This window comes from Chlorocebus sabaeus, chromosome 21 (assembly GCF_047675955.1).
Source record: "Chlorocebus sabaeus isolate Y175 chromosome 21, mChlSab1.0.hap1, whole genome shotgun sequence".
NCBI classification, from domain to species: domain Eukaryota; kingdom Metazoa; phylum Chordata; class Mammalia; order Primates; family Cercopithecidae; genus Chlorocebus; species Chlorocebus sabaeus.
Genome location: NC_132924.1, coordinates 28,756,204 through 28,776,935, shown reverse-complemented (window position 1 = coordinate 28,776,935; position 20,732 = coordinate 28,756,204). Strand labels below are relative to the sequence as shown.

Here is a 20,732-nt window from a genome sequence, read left to right as displayed (position 1 = left end):
TTACCATGCTGCCTCTGTGTTTAACTTAGCTGGATGCCTTTTTAAAAAATCAGGTGTGTGTGTGTGTGTGTGTGTGTGTTTTTGTGTGTGTGTGTGTGTGTGAACTTAGGCCATTAGTACCAATGATGTTGCTTTTGGGTACCAATGACATAGAAAATGAAGTAAAGTTTATTTTTTTATTTTTTATTTTTTTTAGACAGAGTCTCGCTCTGTCGCCTAGGCTGGAGTGCAGTAGCACAATCTCGGCTCACTGCAATCTCCGCCTTCCGTGTTCAAGCAATTCTCCTGCCTCAGCCTCCTGAGTTGCTGGGGCTACAAGCGTGTGCCACCACGCCTGGCTAATTTTTTTTTATTTGTAGTAGAGACGGGATTTCACTGTGTTGGCCAGGCTTATTTCAAACTGCTGACCTCAGGTGATCCACCCTTTTTGGCCTCCCAAAGTGCTGGGATTATAGGCGTGAGCCACTGTACCCGGCTGTAAAGTCTTTATTTTATTTTATTTTATTTTATTTTATTCTATTTTATGTTATTTTTTGAGACTCTGTCACCCAGGCTACAGTGCAGTGGTGCAATCATAGCTCACTGCAGCCTCAAACTCTTGGGCTCAAGCGATCCTCCTACCTCAGCTTCCAAAGTAGCTGGGACTATAGGTGTGCACCACCATACCTGGCTAATTATATGTATTTATTTGTTTAGTAGAGAGGGGGGCCTCACTTTGTTGCTCCGGCTAACTTCAACTTAACTGCTCTTGCCTTGACTTTCCAAAGCCCTGGCATGACCACAGCCAACTCTTTCTTTTTTTGTGTGTGTGAAAGAATAGGTAATTATTTTGCAAAATCAGCTTAACACATTTTTTTTTCTTTTCTAGAGAGAGTTATGCTGATTCTTATTGAACTAGATTTGCTGGCAATATTCAAGATAGTCTAAAATTTCCAACCCTACAAGTACTGTCCAGTGGAGATGTTCCTGTATCAGTAACTCCTTGGCAGACTTTTTGCTTTGCTGTGGCCACATTACGTCTGTGGGCGCATTTTGACAGGTTGGTTTTTACTGAGGAAGGGACTATTTATACTTTTCTCTCTCTTTCCCTACCCTTCGGGTCTTTAGCTATGACAGAGACTCCACTTTCAACGTGTTTGTGGGAAAAGGACAGCTGATCACAGGGATGGACCAGGCTCTTGTTGGGATGTGCGTAAACGAGAGACGTTTCGTGAAGATTCCCCCAAAGCTTGCCTACGGAAGTGAAGGAGTTTGTAAGCTTTTCTTCCTCGTTTATAAACACATCTGCAGAAACAATGAGAACACTTTTAGGATGTTAAGTCAAACAGACTGGAGAATCTTGGAAGCTTTAGATTGGGAGAAAATGAAAAGCAGTGAACTCATACACAGCTAAAATTTCCATCTTAGGTTTATTTCTTCTAGATGTGAAAGAAAGTGTCATTAACACAGATATATTGAATGATACCCTCAATGAGAAGAAAACTGTTTTTTCTCTTTTCTTTCAATTTCATGTGGAGGAAAGAGGGAGGAAGAATGGGTCATTTTGGGATTGTAGAGCAGTGACTGCTTGAACCCTTTTGACCCACATTCACCTTGGCAGCATCCTAGGTGTTTGTTTATCTGGCCTGAAAGGCAGCAGCTGTGAACTCAGTGTGAAATCTTTAATTTCTAGCTGGTGTGATCCCCCCCAATTCAGTGCTTCATTTTGATGTACTTCTGATGGATATTTGGAATTCTGAAGACCAGGTTCAGATTCACACCTATTTCAAGCCCCCGAGTTGCCCTCGGACCATCCAGGTGTCTGATTTTGTGAGGTACCACTACAACGGGACGTTCCTGGATGGAACTCTGTTTGATTCGAGGTAAGTCCTGTCGCTCATGGAAGCATCAGTGAAATGTCCCATGCATAGTTGCTTCCTTCTGTCTTGCTTTTTATGCCGATGGGGAAACCAGAATAAGGAATCTTCTCAACTGTAACCAGTACCGAACTCATCTACTTAAGACTTTTGGTCAGTGTTGCATCTTCTCTGGTGCCAGAGTCAAAATTTTAATACATCTTAGAAACATTGAAGAGCAATGTTTATCTAACTTAACAGTATTTTGAGATCTCATCATTAAGTGAAAGGCTCTATTTGTTTTTTTTTTTTGAGATGGAGTCTCGTCCTGTCACCCAGTCTAGAGTGCAGTGGCACGATCTTGGCTCACTGCAACCTCTACCTCCTGGGTTCAAGCGATTCTCCTGCCTCAGCCTCCCAAGTAGCTGGGGCAACAGGTGCACGCCACCACGCCAAGCTAATTTTTTGTATTTTTAGTAGAGACGGGGTTTCACCATATTAGCCAGGATGGTCTCAATCTCCTGACCTCATGATCTGCCTGCCTTGGCCTCCCAAAGCACTGGGATTATAGGCGTGAGCCACCGCGCCCAGCCGTGAAAGCCTCTATTTTTCAGGAGGCTTATGCACGTTTTGGTTCATTTTTATAGTTTTCCCATGGAAGCAGGAGGGGAAAGATGAATGTGTATGAAGCTATTGAGTGGCATGGGGCCACGTCAGAGATCAGGGAACCCTTTGCAATTTCTTCTCATTAGAGCGTGTTTGATTAGTGGAATAGCTGGCCTGATTTTGTCTATCACTAGTATAAATGCATGCTTTTTATTTCTTTCTAAACTTGAGGACATTTGCCCTGAGTTTGGGGGCAAAGATCCATAAACGCCTATCTCTAGGGATGGGTATGGGATCATTGTTTAGCTGATATTTGGGTAACAAAAACTGTACTGAGAGAAGAGTTGGAAACATTCTCATGGTGTGGAACTTTTCCCCTTTCTCATTGGCTTTCAGTCACAATCGCATGAAAACATATGACACATATGTGGGGATTGGCTGGCTGATTCCTGGAATGGATAAAGGGCTGCTGGGGATGTGTGTGGGTGAGAAGCGCATCATCACCATTCCTCCTTTTCTGGCCTATGGAGAGGATGGAGATGGTAAGTCCTCCTCCTTCTTGGAGCCACTCTCTCCTATCCTTATTTTTATTGCAGTGGTTAATTCAATTGTCACCACATGAAACCCACTAGACCTTTTGGTCTAGACCTACACTGTCCAATATGGTAATCACTAGCTACATGTGGCTATTTATATTGAAATGGAAACAAGTTAAAATTAACTAAAATTTAAAATTCAGTTCCTTGGTTGCACTGCTACATTTTAGGTACCTAATAGCCTCACATTGCTGAGGGCCACCATACTGGACAGTGCAAATACAGACCCGGATCATTTCCATCCCTCAGAAAGTTCTATTCGACAGTGCTAGTCTGGACTGTCTGCCGTCTGATGATTGAGTTGCAGAAATTTCCACTTACTTATGGTCATTGGCATTCATAAGTAACCTCCTCTGCTCCTGCCGTACCTGCTATGGCCTTGGCCACCAACCTCTCTGGCTTTAACATTTGTGAAATGAGACTTGAACTAGACACTATAAAAGTTGCAGATATCAAGGTAGAAATTTAGCCATATAATGTCAGAATAGCCAAATTTCCCCATTTGTACCTCTACAATGGGTTTTACCTGTGACATTAACTCCATATGGACAAAAGCAAAGTGTAATGTTAGAAAACACATTCATTAGAAGCAGTGTCCTGTTTGTAGTTTTCCTGTGAAGGAAACCACATAATATTGACTGATAAATAGAATTTCTCAGGTACTCATGTTTGAATTTCAGGTGCGTTTAATCATATTGACATGCTGACACAACATAGAGACCTGTAGGCATTTACACACAGCAGATGGATACAGTGATGTATTGATTAATAATGGGGATATGTTCTGAGAAAGGCATCATTAGGCAATTGCATTGTTGTGCAAATGCCATAGAGTGCACTTACACAATCCTAGGTGCTACAGCCCACTGCACACTTAGGCTGTGTGGTGTAACCTGTTCTTCTAGCCTGCAAACCTGCACAGCATGTGTACTGAATTCTGTGAGCTACTGTAACACAATGGCAAGAATTTGTGTATCTAAACATAGAAAAGATACAGTAAAGACATGATATGATAATCTCATGGGACCACTCTCATATATGTGGTCTGTTGTTGACCAAAACTTCATTATGCAGCAGATGACTTTGTAGTTAAGGATATAAATGAGAACATGATGCTTCTTAAGAAATTTACTGATAGTGATACCCAACTTACAATAGCCAATATGTTTTCGATGTTGTTTTCTGGCTCTGTGGAGCAGAGCAGGAGAAGGGAGCCTGAGGTGGTGGAGCGCAGCCTTCTCTCGTCTCTACCTCCATATATATATATATACACACACACATACATACACACTCATATATATATATATACACACACACACTCATATACTCATATATATACTCATATACTCATATATATACTCATATACTCATATATATATATACTTTTTAATATATATAATTTTTTTCTTTTTTTTGAGACAGAGTCTCACTCTGTTGCCCAGGCTGGAGTGCAGTGGTACAATTTCGGCTCACTGCAACCTCTACCTCCTGGATTCAAGAGATTCTCCTGCCTCAGCCTCCTGGGTAGCTTGGACTACAGACGTATGCCACCATGCCTGGCAAATTTTTGTATTTTTAGTAGAGACAGTGTTTCGCCATGTTGGCCAGACTGGTCTTGAACTGCTGAGGTCAAGCCATCCACCCACCTCGGCTCCCATAGTGCTGGGATTACAGGTGTGAACCACTGTGCCTGGCCCACTTTTATATATTTTACATGCTGGGGATCTGCAGATGGTTTCTTAAAAAGAGTATTGGGGTGGAATTCCCTACTAAAGGAAAAATAAAGTTTAAAACAGTGCCATAAACATGTCTTAATTCTCCCCCCAACCAAGATGTAAGATATTGTTATTATTATTTTTAGAGACAGGCTCTCACTCTGTCACCCAGACTGGAGTGACGCCATCATAGCTCACTGTAACCTCAAACTCCTGGGTGATCTTCCTGCTTCAGCCTCCCGAATAGTTAGGACTACAGGTGTGTGCCACCATGCTTGGCTAGTTAAAAAAATTCTTTTAGAGACAGTGTCTCGCTATGTTACCAAGGATTACCTTGAAATCCTGGACTCAGCGATTCTCAGCCTCCCAAAGTGCTGGGATTATGGGTGGAAGCCACTGTGCCTGGCAGTTACTGTTTTCTTACTGATGTTCAAATGATCTTGTCCTTGGCCCCAAGAAGTTCATTCACATTGGCTCCCAGATCCTTCTGTCATCAGCCACATAACAAAACCAGATGTGAGCCTAATATGAGAAATATTATTTATTTACTTTAAATAAATAATAGTTTATTTAGAGTAGTTATTTTTGATTGCTTTATACTTGAATACTGTGCTCGGCTATCCAAGTGTAACTTTAAATGGTTGAACTGTATGGTATGTGAATTATATCTCTGCAAAGTTGTTATAGAAAACATTATTCATTTAGTGCACATTAATGCTAGAAAAATTGAAACCCCAGGCTGGGCATGGTGGCTTGCGCCTGTAATCCCAGCACTTTGGGAGGCTGAGTAGGGCGGATCGCCTGAGGTCGGGAGTTCGAGAGCAGCCTGGCCAGCATGGTGAAACCCTGTCTCTACTAAAAATACAAAAATTAGCCGGACATGATGGCAGGTGCCTGTAATCCCAGCTACTCGGGAAGCTGAGGCAGGAGAATCACTTCACCTGGGAGGCGAAGGTTGCAGTGAGCCGAGATTGTGCCGTTACACTCCAGCCTGGACAATACAGCGAGACTCCATCTCAAAAAGAAAAGAAAAGAAAAGAAAAATGTAAGCCCCATGGTTACTTTTGAGGCTTTCATTTTTATCTTAAATGAAAAGATACAGTAAAGCACACACAGATTAATATTCTATCTCCCACGCATGTGATTTGGGGATTGACCACGCCTTGCATTCCAGGGGCTGACTCAGCAGCTGGCTTTCAGCAGATTTCGTCATTCCTTGGAGGGGAAGGAGATGCAGGATGGGCTTTGCCAAAGGCCAGTGGAAGGAGCTCAGGCTTGGTGGCATCTAGTTTGCTTGTCTGGGCCTACTCCTTTGCATGGTATAACAAATGGCAAGTAAAAGTGAGGGATTGGTTTGTTGGTTAACTTTCTACTATCCCAAATTACTGGATTTGGAGTTATTTGTTGGTTGATGTTGATCTTTGCAGGAAGAACTAGTGTCCTGTAATCTCTTCATGTGGATTTCATTTTGCAGATATTCAAAATATTCCCACTGTCAGGAACATCCAAGAGAAGCAGTACTACCCAGAAGTTAGATAGAAGTGATTTGAGGACTATTTATTTATATTTTGGATTGTGGGTGCCATTTTTTCTCTGTTATCTGTGCTAACTTTCATGTTATTTATATCTTGCTTTGGATACACTTAAGGCGTTGAGTTTTACTTTTTGCCTCTAAAAAATTGACTGTTCGTTCCAAAGAACAAGTCTGTGTACAGTTCTCCAGAACCAGACCAGAGATTTGGAATTATCTCCTTTAGATGTCTGTGGTTTGCATTTATTCACAAACAGAAACCCACAGAGGTATGTATTTGGGTTTGCTTGTGGGTGCATGCCCACCTACATAGAGCCTTGATTTTTCAGCATGAGCCCAGAAAATATGATCATGGTAGTTGCTTATGTCATTAATATCAATTTTCTCATTTTGCTGAGTCAGATTTTAGATTATACCATCAGCCCATGGTTGGACACCATGGGGGCCCATTCAAGACCTGGAAGAACATTTGTTTCCTTGGCTTCAAAACTTCAAGAAGTGAATAACACCAACCCCGAGGCTGTTGAGTTGTAAAGTACGTCCTAAATCCTGGGTCCCGTTTAATCATCTTCTCCCATTCCATTCTAGGGAAAGACATTCCCGGTCAGGCATCTCTGGTGTTTGATGTTGCATTATTGGACCTCCATAACCCCAAGGACAGCATTTCCATCGAGAACAAGGTAGTACCTGAAAACTGTGAGCGGATAAGTCAAAGCGGAGACTTTCTCAGGTATCATTACAATGGCACGCTTCTGGATGGCACCCTGTTTGATTCCAGGTAAGGAAATGATTAAAGTCTTCAATGACCAGAACATTGTATTAAATAAAGTCTGCCATTGGCTGGACCATGATTTAAATACTCTGTCAATGCTGATTCATAGTTGGCATTTTCATCTCTAATATAGGTTTCTGTTTTCTGATACTTACTTCTTCCCTTCCTCCCTCCCTCCCTCCCTCCCTTCCTTTCTTTCCTTTTTTTTTTTTTTTTTTTTTTTTGAGACAGAGTCTCATTCTATTATCCAGTCTGGAGTGCAGTGTAGCTGCATGATTGTGGCTTTCTGCAACCTTGAACTCCCGGGCTCAAGCAATTCTCTCATCTCAGCCTCCTTAGTAGCTAGGACTGTGGGCGTGTACCACCATGCTTGGCTAATGTTTTATTTTTTGTAGAGATGGGCTTAAGTTTATTCATAGGCTCTTGTAACCATCTCTTTCTTGGGGGCTGTTTTAGATGGTTCTGCAGGAAGACAGGAGAGACCCTCGACTCCCGCCATCCCCCTATACTGTGCTTAGCTGTCCAGGTATAAACCTCATTATAGGGCCCAAGATGAGGAGTGGCCAGAAGTGATGTCAAGGAGGTACAGTGGGCAGAGAATGTGCTTGATGCCAAGAGAACTGGGCTCTAGCCCCTGTGGTGCACTAGCTGTATGACTTTGGATAGCGTTTGACTGCCTTGGACTTCATTTTTCCCTATTCCAGCACCTTTGTCAAGTAGATGGTTAGATTAAAGAGATAAGGTATGTGTCACAGTGCTTTACAAATTTCAGTGGCTGATCAGCTGGGCGGCACTGGTTGGATGCATTCAGCTCCCTTCTGGATGCTGGGTGCCATAGAGGCTAATTACTGGCCTCTTTGTTGTTCACACTTTTGTTTTGTTTATCAGGCACGGCCTGCAGTTGTCGAGATGGCTTGTGTTTGGCCTGTCTTGCTCATTCCAGTGGCATGTGTTGTTTGAAACTACTCCTTTAGCTCCCAGTAGAGCAAACAAGTAGTGACAGCAACCTCCCTGTCTCTCTGAGGTGATACACTTCTAGTTAATGGAGTCATCCAAAACCATTACAGAAGAATTTGTATATGGCATTATTTCATTTGAATAATTCATTCTTGTTCCTAGGATCTGTTTTAAATTTGTCATTTAAATTTTCTGGAAAAGAGTAATAGTTACATAGCTCAAAACCAAAACAAAGTATGCATTATATGTTGTAAATTAGCCAGGCATGGTGGCGGGTACCTGCAATCCCAGCTACTCAGGAGGCTGAGTCAGGAGAATGACTTGAACCCAGGAGTCCGAGGTTGCAGTGAGCTGAGATCACGCCACTGCACTCCAGCCTGGGCAACAGAGCGAGACTCTGTCTCAAAAAAAAAAAAAAAAAAAGAAAAGATATGTTGTATACCTGTTCCTGTCTGCCTAACCTCCCTCTCTCCCCTACCACTTAGAGTTAACCATTTTTATTGGCTTCTATTTTTCATTTTCCCAGTGTCTGGATTTTTTTTTCTGTTTTTTGAGACAGAGTCTTACTCTGTCACCCAGGTTGCAGTGCAGTGGCGCAATCTTGGCTCACTGCAACCTCCACCACCCGGGTTCAAGCGATTCTCCTGCCTCAGCCTCCCAAGTAGCTGGGGTTACAGGCACACACCACCACGCCTGGCTAATTATTGTATTTTTAGTAGAGACGGAGTTTCACCTTATTGGCCAGGCTGGTCTCGAACTTGTGGCCTCCCAAAGTGCTGGGATTACAGTCGTGAGCCACTGCACTCAGCCTAATGTGTGGATTTTTAAAAATGCAAATATAAGCAAACACAAATGTTATTTTCTCCTCTCAAAAGTATATGGCTTTCAGAATATAGTATTACTAGGGAACAAAGTGGTGTTCTCCTTGATTTTTGTTACTCTGGGATTTTTCCATGCTAATACATAGAGAAAAATGCTCTATTTTTTATGTCTACATGGTGTCCCATTGGGTGAGTATATTGTGTTTAGATAACCATTCTCCTATTGATGAACATTTGAGTTGTTTTTATCTTCTTCTGTTACCAAAAAAAAAAATCATTTAGTGCACATATGTATTATTCTTTGTTGCATTCCAGTGTGGTTCTATTCTTTATTCCCTGGAATTGTATTTCCAATTGAAAGACCATTTTTCTGTGTATACCAGATTTCTGTTCACATAATGGAACCACAGTTTTCTTAGGTTTCAAAGAGCTTTCTGTTTTAGTACAGTGGGATCTAATCCATTCTAATAGCTGCATATATTTCATTGTATAGACTTGCCTACATTTAGGTAATCAATCCTTGTTGTTTATCCTTTATGTTTCCTGTATTTTGACATTTAATTAAGGCTACAGTAATTATTTTTGTAGGAAAATCTTAAAATATATGATTGTTTCCCTGGGATACATCTCTAGAAGAATATCTGGGTCAAAGGTTATGTGTATTTTTTTTTTTTTTTTTGAGATGGAGTTTCGCTCTTCTTGCCCAGGTTGGAGTGCAATGCAATGGTGTGATCTCGGCACACTGCAACCTCTGCCTCCTGGATTCAAGCAATTCTCATGTCTCAGCCTCCTTAGCAGCTGGGATTACAGGCATGAGCCACCACTCCCAGCTAATTTTGTATTTTTAGTAAAGATGGGGGTTTCGTCATATTGGCCAGGCTGGTCTTGAACTCCTGACCTCAGGTGATCTCCCTGCCTCGGCCTCCCAAAGTGTTGGGATTACAGGCATTAGCCACCGTGCCCTGCTTTTTTTTTTTTTTTCTTTTTGAGACAGAATCTTGCTCTGTTGCCCAGGCTGGAGTGCAGTGGTGCGACTTCAGCTCACTGCAACCTCCACCTGCTGGGTTCAAGTGATTCTCCTGCCTCAGCCTCCCAAGTAGCTAGGATTAGAGGTGCCTGCCACCACACCAGGCTAATTTATGTATTTTTAATAGAGACAGGGTTTTGCCATGTTGGCCAGACTGGTCTTAAACTCCTGACCTCAAGTGACCCGCCCGCTTCACCTCCCAAAGTGCTGGGATTACAGGCATGAGCCATTGCGCCCAGCAGTTATGTGTATTTTTACACCTTTTGATACATACTACCAAGTTGCCCTCAAGTAAGGTTTTACTCAGCATCACAGTTTAAGAGTATCCCATTCCCTGCAAACTTAGTAACACTAGGTATCCTTTAAAAATAATCTTGGCTAGGCCGGGCTCCAGTGGCTCACACCTGTAATCTCAGCACTTTGGGAGGCCGAGGTGGGTGGATCACCTGAGGTCAGGAGTTCAAGACCAACCTGGCCAACATGGTGAAACCCCATCTCTACTAAAAATACAAAAATTAGCCGGGTGTGATGGCAGGTGCCTGTAATACCAGCTCCTCGGGAGGCTGAGGCAGGAGAATAGCTTGAACTCAGGAGGCGGAGGTTGCAGTGAACCGAGATCACGCCACTGCACTCCAGCCTGGGGAGACTTCATCTCAAAAAAAAAAGACACAAAAAACAACAACAACAAAAAATACCAAAAAAACCCAAAAAAAGTTGGCTAATTTATGGGAGAAAAAAATGGTACCTATGGTTTTAATCTGAATTTTCAATTGCTATTGGGTTTGAAATTCCTTTGGATGTTTGTTTGAGTACCTTCTTTTGAATTATCTGTTCAGGTCCTTTGCCTATTTTTCTATTTGGGGCATTGGCGTTTGTCTATTTCTTGTTGATTTGAAGAGCTCTACACATTAAAAATATTAATTATTTTATGGTTGCATATTATTAAAAACATTTTCCTCAATTTATTTGCATGTTAATTTTGGTTGTTTTGATTTTTGACCCATTTAACTGTAAACCTTTTATGTTGTTAAATACATTAGACTTCCTCATTATGGTTCCTGTCTTTGGTTACATGTTACAAGTCTGTCCTCTTCCTAGAGTATATAAATGTTTGCCTGTATTTCCCTCAAGCCTTTTATTGGTTGCTTTTTTTTCTTTATTCTTTAAGATAGCCTTTATTAGAATTTTTATTTTCAAAGGTAATAATATTCTTTTTTTTTTGAGACAGAGTCTCGCTCTGTTGCCCAGGCTGGAGTGCAGTGATGTGATTGCAGCCCACTGCAACCTCCACCTCCTGGGTTCAAGCAATTCTCTTCTGCCTCAGCCTCCTGAGTAGCTGGGACTACAGGTGTGCACCACCACGCCTGGCTAATTTTTTTGTATTTTCAGTAGAGATGTGAGGTTTCACCATGTTGGCCTGACTGGTATCAAACTCCTGGCCTCAAGTGATCCACTCGCCTGGGCCACTCAAAGTGCTGGGATTACAGGCATGAGCCACCACACCGGGCCAGAGGTAATGTATCCTAATTGCATAATGGAAACAATGCAAAAATGTATAGCAAAAAATGTAAATTTCTTATCAGCCCCTTCCATTCTCACTAGCATGAGATAACCAGTGTTAACAACGTTCCGCAGTTCCTCTCTGTGCTCATAAATGCTTTCACATTTAAGTCTTTAATCCGTCTGGAATTTATTGTGGTATCACTGTGACAGGAAGGATTTAACTTTATTGTTTTCCAGGTGGTTAGCTAGTTTTTCCAACATCCTTCATGCATGACTCTATCATTTCCTTACTGCTCTAAAATGTGATTTTTGTTATGAGCTAAATTCTTATATGTACTTTTGAGTCTTTGTGTAGAATTTTTATCCTTTACCTTCTATCTATTTCCAGGCCAACATCACACCTTTAGCTATGATTAACTAGTGTTAGCTTTTTAATTTGTATAGTAGAGGGCTTTCTTTTTCTTTTTTAAAAAATAACTTTTTTTTCTACTAAGTGATGCATTGAAGTGATTTAAAATCCTGGAAGTATAGAAAGGTATACAGTGACAAATTTCCCTACTATCCTTGTCCAACCTCCCCTCTTCATAGGGAACCAGTGTTATTAATTTCTTTTTCAGGCACATGCCACCAGGCCTGGCTAATTTTTTTAGTATTTTTAGTAGAGGTGGGGTTTCACCATGTTGGGCCAGGCTGGTCATGAACTCCTGACCTCAAGTGATCCACCTGCCTCAGCCTCCCAAAGTGCTGGGATTACAAGTGTGACCCACTGTCCCCGGCCCAGTGTTATTAATTTCATAGGTCTTCCATACATATGTAATGAAGTACATATATGTATATATTTCCCTTTTTTAATTTTTTATAGGAATGGTAGCTTGCTATATACTGCACCTTAAAAACAGCATTCTTAATTGTTTCTTTTTTCAGATGAATTTTAGCATTACTTTACTGAGCTTCCCACCACCACCAGATACACACCCCTGGGATTTTGATTGGAATTGCTTTAAAATTTGTAAGTTACTTTGGGCCAGCCATGGTGGCTAAGGCCAGGCACGATGGCTCACACCTGTAATCCTAGCACTTTGGGAGGCCGAGGCAGGCAGATCACTTGTGGACAGGAGTTCAAGACAAGCCTGGTCAACATGGTGAAACCCTATCTCTACTGAAAATACAAAAATTAGCTGAGTGTGGTGGCACATGCCTATAATCCCAACTACTTGGGAGGCTGAGGCAGGAGAATCACTTGAACTCGGGAGACGAAGGTTGCAGTGAGCTGAGATCTTGCCATTGCATTCCAGCCTCAGTGACAGAGTGAGACTCTGTCTCAAAAAAAGAAAAGGAAAAAGAACTTGTAAGTCAGTTTAGGGGAGGACTGATGACTTTGCTTTTCCACTGGGGAACAGGATGGTTTTCCATTTACTTGTCTTTTAACTTTTAAAGTTATTCAGCGTTCACTACAATCAAGCCCACTCCGCCACTCCGTCTCCCCTTCGGAGGCTCTTTCCTGCCTCTCAGCTTGGCCCTTGCTGCCAGCCCAGTGCTTGTCCCTGAGGCAGATCCCACAGCCTTCGGTGTCTGCTGTCTCCCCTCTGCCATGGAATCTTTGTGACTATTCCAGTGGGCAGGGCAGCAGTCCCCGCTGTGGGTCCCTGCTGTCTCTCTCACCACTTGGTGTCCCTTCATCGGGAGCCCACCACATAGGTATCCTCCTCTTCCCTGAATGCCTGGCAGTGACTGCACATTGCTGGTGATCCCCAGGGTCCTGCAGGTAGGAACCTGGGGAGGGTGAGCCCTGCTCTGGCTGGAGGATGCTGGGAGCCGGCACGGTCCTCCTCTTCCCTGCTGCGTTCCCCTCTAGGCCTTCCTGGCCAGTGCACCAGGAGGAGGCTTGGAGCTGCTCAGCGTGGGGTGCTGTCCTTAGTGGGTGGGAAGAGGGACTCGCAGCCTCCTCTGGGAATTTATGTGGACAATCCCCTGCTTCCTGGGTGAGGAGGGACATCTGTTGTGGTTCTTTCTTCATGCCCCATGACCCTGTTGTCTCTGAGGGGTATTGAGAAGGGAGAACCTCCACAGCTCTGCCTGTGTATTGACCCGGCCCCACTCGGCGGTCTGGTCTCTCTTTTTCGGGACGTCATGTGCTGGCTGTGGGGTGAGGGAATGGCAGGACCGACCGGCTCTTTCAGGACAAGCTTTCTGCCTCATCGGCACCAGCTGGTGTGGGGAAGGGGTGCAGGTCACGTGGTCCAGTTTGATAGTGGACTTGGCATATGAAGTTTTATTATTTTATTCTGGAATAATTATGCTGTGGGGAATTGATTCCTCTTTTTACCAGACTCATGGTAATAGACTTACTCGGCAGTTTACACACAGGCTGGATCTCTCCCTGAGTGGACTTGGGGCTCCTGCCAGGAGCACTTGGGAAACCCAGGTATTCACAAGGGTGGCGTGGTGAGCAGAGGTGATACTGGGGGCCTTTTGTTGGGCTGTGGTAGAGACTGCGGAATTCATTGCTCTCAGTGTGTATGCTGCTTTCCTGGCGATTGGAATCTTCATGTCAGGCTGGGTGCTGTGGCTCAGCACTTTGGGAGGCTAGGGCAGGCAGATCGCTTGAGCCCAGGAGTTCGAGACCAACCTGGGCAATGTGGTAAAACCCCGTCTGTACTAAAAATACAAAAATGAGCCAGGCATGGTATTGCACGCTATAGCCCCAGCCACTTGAGGGGCTGAGGTGGGAGGATCAGTTGAGCCCAGGAGGTTGAGGCTGCAGTGAGCTGAGACCAGACCACGTCACTCCAACCTGGGAGACAGAGTAAGACCCTGTCTCAAAAAAAAAAAAAAAAAAAGTAATTAAAAAATAAAACCAGAATATTCATGTCCCACATGTGCAGATATCTTCTCTTTAGATATTGGAGACATTGTCCTTGTGACACATTTGTAGTTTCTGATAAGGGCTATGTTCGATTCTGTTTTCTGTTTTGTTTTTTGTTTTCAAGACAGGGTCCCACTCTGTCACCTAGGCTGGAGTGCAGTGTTGTGATCTTGGCTCACTGCAACCTCAACCTCTCCGGCTCAGGCAGTCCTCTGACTTCAGCCTCCTGAGTAGCTGGGACTATTGATGTGTGCCACCACACCCAGCTAATTTTTGTAATTTTGTAGTAACAGAGTTTTGCCATGTTGCCCAGGCTGGTTGAGAGCTTGATTGTTTTCATTAACTTGATATGGTTATCAAGTATACAGGCTGGGCATGGTGGCTCATGCCTGTCAACCCAGTACTTTGGGAGGCCGAGGCAGGAGGATCACTTGATCCAGGAGCTCAGGACCAGCCTGAGCGACATAGTGGGACTCCATCTCTACAAAATATATATATATATATTTTATTAGCTAGGCATGGTAGCACATGCTTCTGGTCCCAGCTACTTGGGAGGCTGAGGTGGGAGGATTGCTTGAGCCTGGGAGGTTGAGGCTGCAGTGAGCTGTCTGTGATGGTGCCACTGCACACCAGCCTGGGTGACAGAGTGAGACCTTGCCTCAGAAAAAGGACGCATACTGTTCAATTTACATTAGCTCCATTTCTGTGTGGTGCTTCTCGTAACCCACACTGCATTCATAACCTGACTAAACCAGAGGGCCGCACAGTGTGTCTCTACAGGTGGCTGTTCACATGCTGTGTGGGGGTTCCTATTTACCCTTCCAGGGGAGCATGTTTCTTGGCTGTGTCCTCAGATGCTGTGGTTTACGCTGTTCTGGAGTCTGGAGGCCTCTGTGTGCTTTTGCATCTCTGTCCCAACTAATTTGCACAGCTGCTGTGGAGGCCCTTATGAATGACCTCTTTCTTTCCTTTCTTCTTTTCTAGCTACTCTCGGAACCGCACGTTTGACACGTACATTGGGCAGGGCTACGTGATTCCTGGGATGGATGAAGGTCTACTTGGTGTTTGCATTGGAGAGAAGCGAAGAATTGTGGTCCCTCCTCACCTGGGGTATGGAGAGGAAGGAAGAGGTGAGCATCAGCATTACCTGCCTTCCTCACTAGCTGTGGCTGCTTCCACATTGCTTGGAACAGGACTTCTTTTTCTTTTTCTTCTTTTTTTTTTTTTTGAGATGGGGTCTCCCTCTGTCGCCCAGACTGGAAAGTGTAGTGTGTGATCATTGTGTACTATGGCCTGGAACTCTTGGCCTCAAGTGATCCTCTTGCCTCAGCCTTCGGAGTAGCTGGCACTACAGGCACGCACCACCACACCCTGTACACAGCTTCTTGAGAGCCAAAATATTGAAGCTAAAGTCCAGCCCAAGACTGGAATGCCCAAATAGATTTAGTTTCTAGAGTTGTCCTGTTCTTTCTCCTTGTTTCTCTGCCCATTTTCCTTTACCTTTTGAAAATGTTAAATCCTACACCAAAATCGAAGCACTTTATAGTGAATTCCACTTTGTTTTGCCAGTTGTTAACATTTTGCTATATTTGATCTTTTTATATTTATTTATTTATTTTGGGCTGAACCATTTGAAAGTAAGTGCAAAAGCCCCTCTTTGGTTTTTCTTTTTTATGTTATAAAATTCACCCATTTAAGTATACAATTTAATGACTTTTAGAAAATTTAGTGGGTTATGCAACTATCATTATAATCCTGTTTTAGAACATTTTTGTCACCTTCATACTTCACTTCTTTTTAAAAGTTACACAAATCATACATGTTGACTTTAGAAAAAGAAAATACAGATAAGCAAAGAAATCCTGCCACCCAGAAATAAATATTTTTTTCCCTTGTTTTTCTTTTTTCTTTTTTTTTTTTTTTTTGAGATAGAGTCTCATTCTGTCACCCAGGCTGAAGTACAGTGGCACGATCTCGGCTCATTGCAACCTCTGCCTCCTGGGTTCAGGTGAGTCTTGTGACTTAGCCTCCCAAGTAGCTGGGACTACAGGCATGTGCCACCACGCCTGGCTAATTTTTTTTTAAATTTTTCAGTAGAGATGGGGTTTCACTATGTTGGCCAGGCTAGTCTCGAACTCCTGGCCTCAAGTGATCTGCCCGCCTTGGCTTCCCAAAGTGCTGGGATTATAGATATGAGCGTCATGCCCTGCCAGAAATAAATATTGTTAATCTGATAGGCAGAATACTCAGCCCCTCAAAGTGTCTATGTTCTAATCCCCAGAACCTGTGAGTATGTTACCTTACTTTATTTATTTATTTTGTTTTGAGACAAAGTCTTGTTCTGTTGCCCAGGCTGGAGTGCAGTGGTAAGGTAAGATCCTAACTCACTGCAGCCTCCAGTTTCCGTGTTAAAGTGATCCTCCTGCATCAGCCTCCTGAGTAGCTAGGACTACCTGTGTGTGCTACCATGCACAGCTAATTCAAAAACAATTTTTTTTTTTTTTTTTTTATAAAGACAGACATGGTCTCACTATGTTTCCCAGGCTTGTCTGGAAGTCCCAGGAACTCCTGAGCTCAAGCAATCCTCCCACCTTGGCCTTCCCAAGTGTGGGATGACAGGTGTGAGCCACCATGCCTAGCCTCCTGTTACCGTATTAAAAGGGACTTTACAGATTTGATTAAGGATCTTGAGATGGGAATAGTATCCTGGATTATCCAGGTGGCCTCACAATACTTGCAACAGTCCTTGTAAAAGGGAGGCAGGCGGTCAGACCGGGGAAAAAGTGCTAAACTGCTGACTTAGAAGATACAGAAGGAGGACCCTGTCAGGGAATGCAGGTGGCCTCAAGAGGCTGGAAAAGGTAGGAAACACATTCTCCCCGGCAGCCTCCAAAAGGAACACATCCCTAACAATACCTTGAATTTATGCTTCTGCCTTCCAGAATTAGGGGAATCTGTTTGCGTTGTTTTAAGCCAACAAGTTTGTGGTAATTTGCTGCAGCCACAGTAGGAAACAAATGCAGCCATGAAGTGAACGTCCTTCTATACCTTTGAGTGTATGTATAGATTAAAAAAAAAAATGCCCACCTACACTAATCAATATGGACAAACATGGGATTGTCTATGTGTATTACTTTGTGATTTCTCTCTTCACCCAATTTGTGGTGAACAGCAGATAATGTTGTGAACAACTTTCTATGCTATGTATTTTAATGGCTGCTCCTTCGCTCAGGAATAGTTGATGGAGTATTTCTTTTGTTTTCGTATTCTTTTGCTGATGGAGGCTGGCCTTGTTGGCTGTACATTTATTTTGTTAGTTCTGTTCTGTTTTTTGTTGATACATCATATGGATCTTGAGAGTTTTCCCAGTAGTGTTCATCCCAGAGGATCCAAGAAATGTCAAGTTGGTTGGAAAGTAGGTTGTACCATGGAGAAATATTTTTTTCTCCCTGACTTAAATTTCTGATTGATTAAACCACAACAGATCACAGCTTAAGATCCATTCGACAGGCCTTTCTTCACACGTCCTGCTTGTCTAGTGTCTTGATGCTCTATTGCTTTTTATTGTGTAGATTTCTACTTCTAGTCAAATATAAACAGAAACAGATAAATACTTTCTGAGTGTTCTTGTTTCATTATGGCCTGAGGACTAATCTTTCCTTTCTTTAAAAAGAATGCATTGATGGAAAACATTTGCTTAAATTACTTTTTTTCCTCTTGGCTTTCTATCAAGTATGAGACAGAGCTCTGCAAAGAATTATATAAGCCTCTGGGAAGCAGCCGAAGGCTCATAAATTTTCTGGGCAATGAGACTGCATCATCCTGAGTCACGTTGCTGTGGGAGGAGGGCACCCTGAGTGACCCTGAGGTATCAACCCCAAGCGCTTTTGAGTGGAGTCTGCCTCTGTCCTCTCCTGATCAGCACCCTTGGCCTCTTTGTGGGGGTTACATAGGAGCCCATGCTGATCCCTTTGTGGGGGTTACATAGGAGCCCATGCTGATCCCTTTGTGGGGGTTACATAGGAGCCCATGCTGATCCCTGAGGGGCTGAGCCGAGAGAGGTCAGGATGTAGAAACTGTCTACTTAGTGGCTGCTTCACTGCATACCACGGGGCCAGGCACATTGTGAATGTTTGGCAAATATTTGTGGGAGGAATGAATTGTGGGCTCTCCCTGTGCTCTCAGCCTCTATCAGCATTTCATTCTGTCACAGCCATTTTCTCCTGCAAGATTGGTAGGGGGGAAAGGGTAGGCCTCCTGGGAGAGGTTCTGGATCTTTCTGCCATCTGCTTTGTTCCCTGGGTCAGCCCTGAAATTAGGGTATTTGGATGGGTTTGCAGCCTCAAAGTGGGGAATGGATTCTGCCTGCGAGGTTGTGTCAGCTTCACTTCATCGATAGCTTGCTGTTACTCAACTTCCAGATTACCTTTTGAACACCCTTTTAGGAAAGAGAGGAAAGTTAATAAATGACATTTTTACCCACAGTGTGTCTGGGACTTCTTGCACATGAACTCATTCAAACCTGGAAACAGTCTTCTGAGGCATCATTACCCTCATTGTTTAGAAAGATAATGAGGCCCAGAGAGTTCCACCCATGTGTCCAAGGCCACAATCGCTAATCCATGATGGAGCTGGAATTGGACCCAGGGCTCTCTGACCCATGTGTGTCCTAGACAGACAGACAGAATGAGTCCCCATTAGGTAGTGACTTGTTGATACCTACATGTGGAGAACCGAGACCTCAAACCAGAAGTCCCAGAGCTCTCAGAGGAAACCCACATGCTCAGAGGAAACCCACCTTCCTCAGAGGAAACCCACTCCCCTCAGAAGAAACTCACCCCCGCGGAGGAAACCCACCCCCCCAAAGAAACCCACCCCTCTCAGGGGAAACTGACTCTCCGCAGAGGAAACCCACCCCCTGCAGGGGAAACCCACCCCCCGTAGAGGAAACCCACTCCCCTCAGAAGAAACCCACCCTCACGGAGGAAACCCACCTCCCGCAGGGGAAACCCACCTCCCGCAGATGAAACCCACCTCCCGCAGATGAAACCCACCTCCCGGAGGGGAAACCCACCTCCCGCAGATGAAACCCACCTCCCGCAGGGGAAACCCACCTCCCGCAGAGGAAACCCACCCCCCGCAGAGGAAACCCACCCCCCGCAGAAGAAACTCACCCCCGCGGAGGAAACCCACCCCCCCACAGAAACCCACCCCTCTCAGAGGAAACTGACTCTCCGCAGAGGAAACCCACCCCCCGCAGGGGAAACCCACCCCCCGCAGATGAAACCCACCCCCCGCAGAGGAAACCCACCCCCCGCAGATGAAACCCACCCCCCGCAGAGGAAACCCACCCCCCGCAGAGGAAACCCACTACCCTCAGAAGAAACCCACCCTCACGGAGGAAACCCACCCCCCCACAGAAACCCACCCCTCTCAGGGGAAACTGACTCTCCGCAGAGGAAACCCACCCCCTGCAGGGGAAACCCACCCCCCGCAGAGGAAACCCACTCCCCTCAGAAGAAACCCACCCTCACGGAGGAAACCCACCCTCACGGAGGAAACCCACCTCCCGCAGATGAAACCCACCTCCCGCAGATGAAACCCACCTCCCGCAGATGAAACCCACCTCCCGCAGGGGAAACCCACCTCCCGCAGGGGAAACCCACCTCCCGCAGGGGAAACCCACCTCCCGCAGGGGAAACCCACCTCCCGCAGATGAAACCCACCTCCCGCAGGGGAAACCCATCTCCCGCAGATGAAACCCACCTCCCGCAGAGGAAACCCACCTCCCGCAGAGGAAACCCACCCCCCGCAGAGGAAACCCACCCCCCTCAGAGGAAACCCACCCCCCGCAGAGGAAACCCACCCCCCGCAGAGGAAACCCACTCCCCTCAGAGGAAACCCACCTCCCGCAGATGAAACCCACCCCCCGCAGAGGAAACCCACCCCCCGCAGAGGAAACCCACCCCCTGCAGATGAAACCCACCCCCAGCAGGAGCTACAGAGTTTCTTGGGTGGGCTGTTGGCTACTTTAAGTTTTTGTCATCTGTGTCTCTTCTGAGGGAGGCATCCTCATGGTGAGAACAGAATGATGACTTCTGCACTGGTTAAGGGTTTATACAGAGAGGAGGCTGGTATTGGGGCCACGCTGGACTATTACTGCCTGTTTGCTGGTCAGCACTCATTTCTATACTTAATCTACAAATAGCTTTGTGGAAGTCAGACCAAGATAGAGGGATAGAGGTTCGAGGCCTTGGTGCTGCCTAGGGTAGGTGGGGTCTATGGTTCAAGGTTCTGATCTTTGTTTTTGCAGGCCTAGAAACTCCATCTATCCATCCATCAAAGATTTATTGAGTTTCTTCATGACCAGGCCCTGCTCACGGTGTTAGGGATTCTGCAGAGAGAAACACAAACAAAACTTCCTACGAACACAGAGAGTGTTTCCTTGTTGACGCCCTCAATAATGTGTGTGCCTCAGAGGTTATCAGGCACCTGGTGGACTG

General features: G+C 44.7%; 1 protein-coding gene across 1 annotated transcript in view; it reads left to right on the top strand.

Annotated features, from left to right (window-relative positions):
• FKBP9 (FKBP prolyl isomerase 9) overlaps positions 1-20,732 on the top strand; it is a 52,384-nt gene that overhangs the window by 15,231 nt on the left and 16,421 nt on the right. The window contains exons 2-6 of the mRNA XM_007981654.3: positions 1,108-1,253; positions 1,673-1,862; positions 2,838-2,983; positions 6,872-7,061; positions 15,214-15,359. Of these exons, the coding sequence (XP_007979845.2) occupies positions 1,108-1,253; positions 1,673-1,862; positions 2,838-2,983; positions 6,872-7,061; positions 15,214-15,359 (818 nt within the window). The remainder of the gene's footprint in view (positions 1-1,107; positions 1,254-1,672; positions 1,863-2,837; positions 2,984-6,871; positions 7,062-15,213; positions 15,360-20,732) is intronic.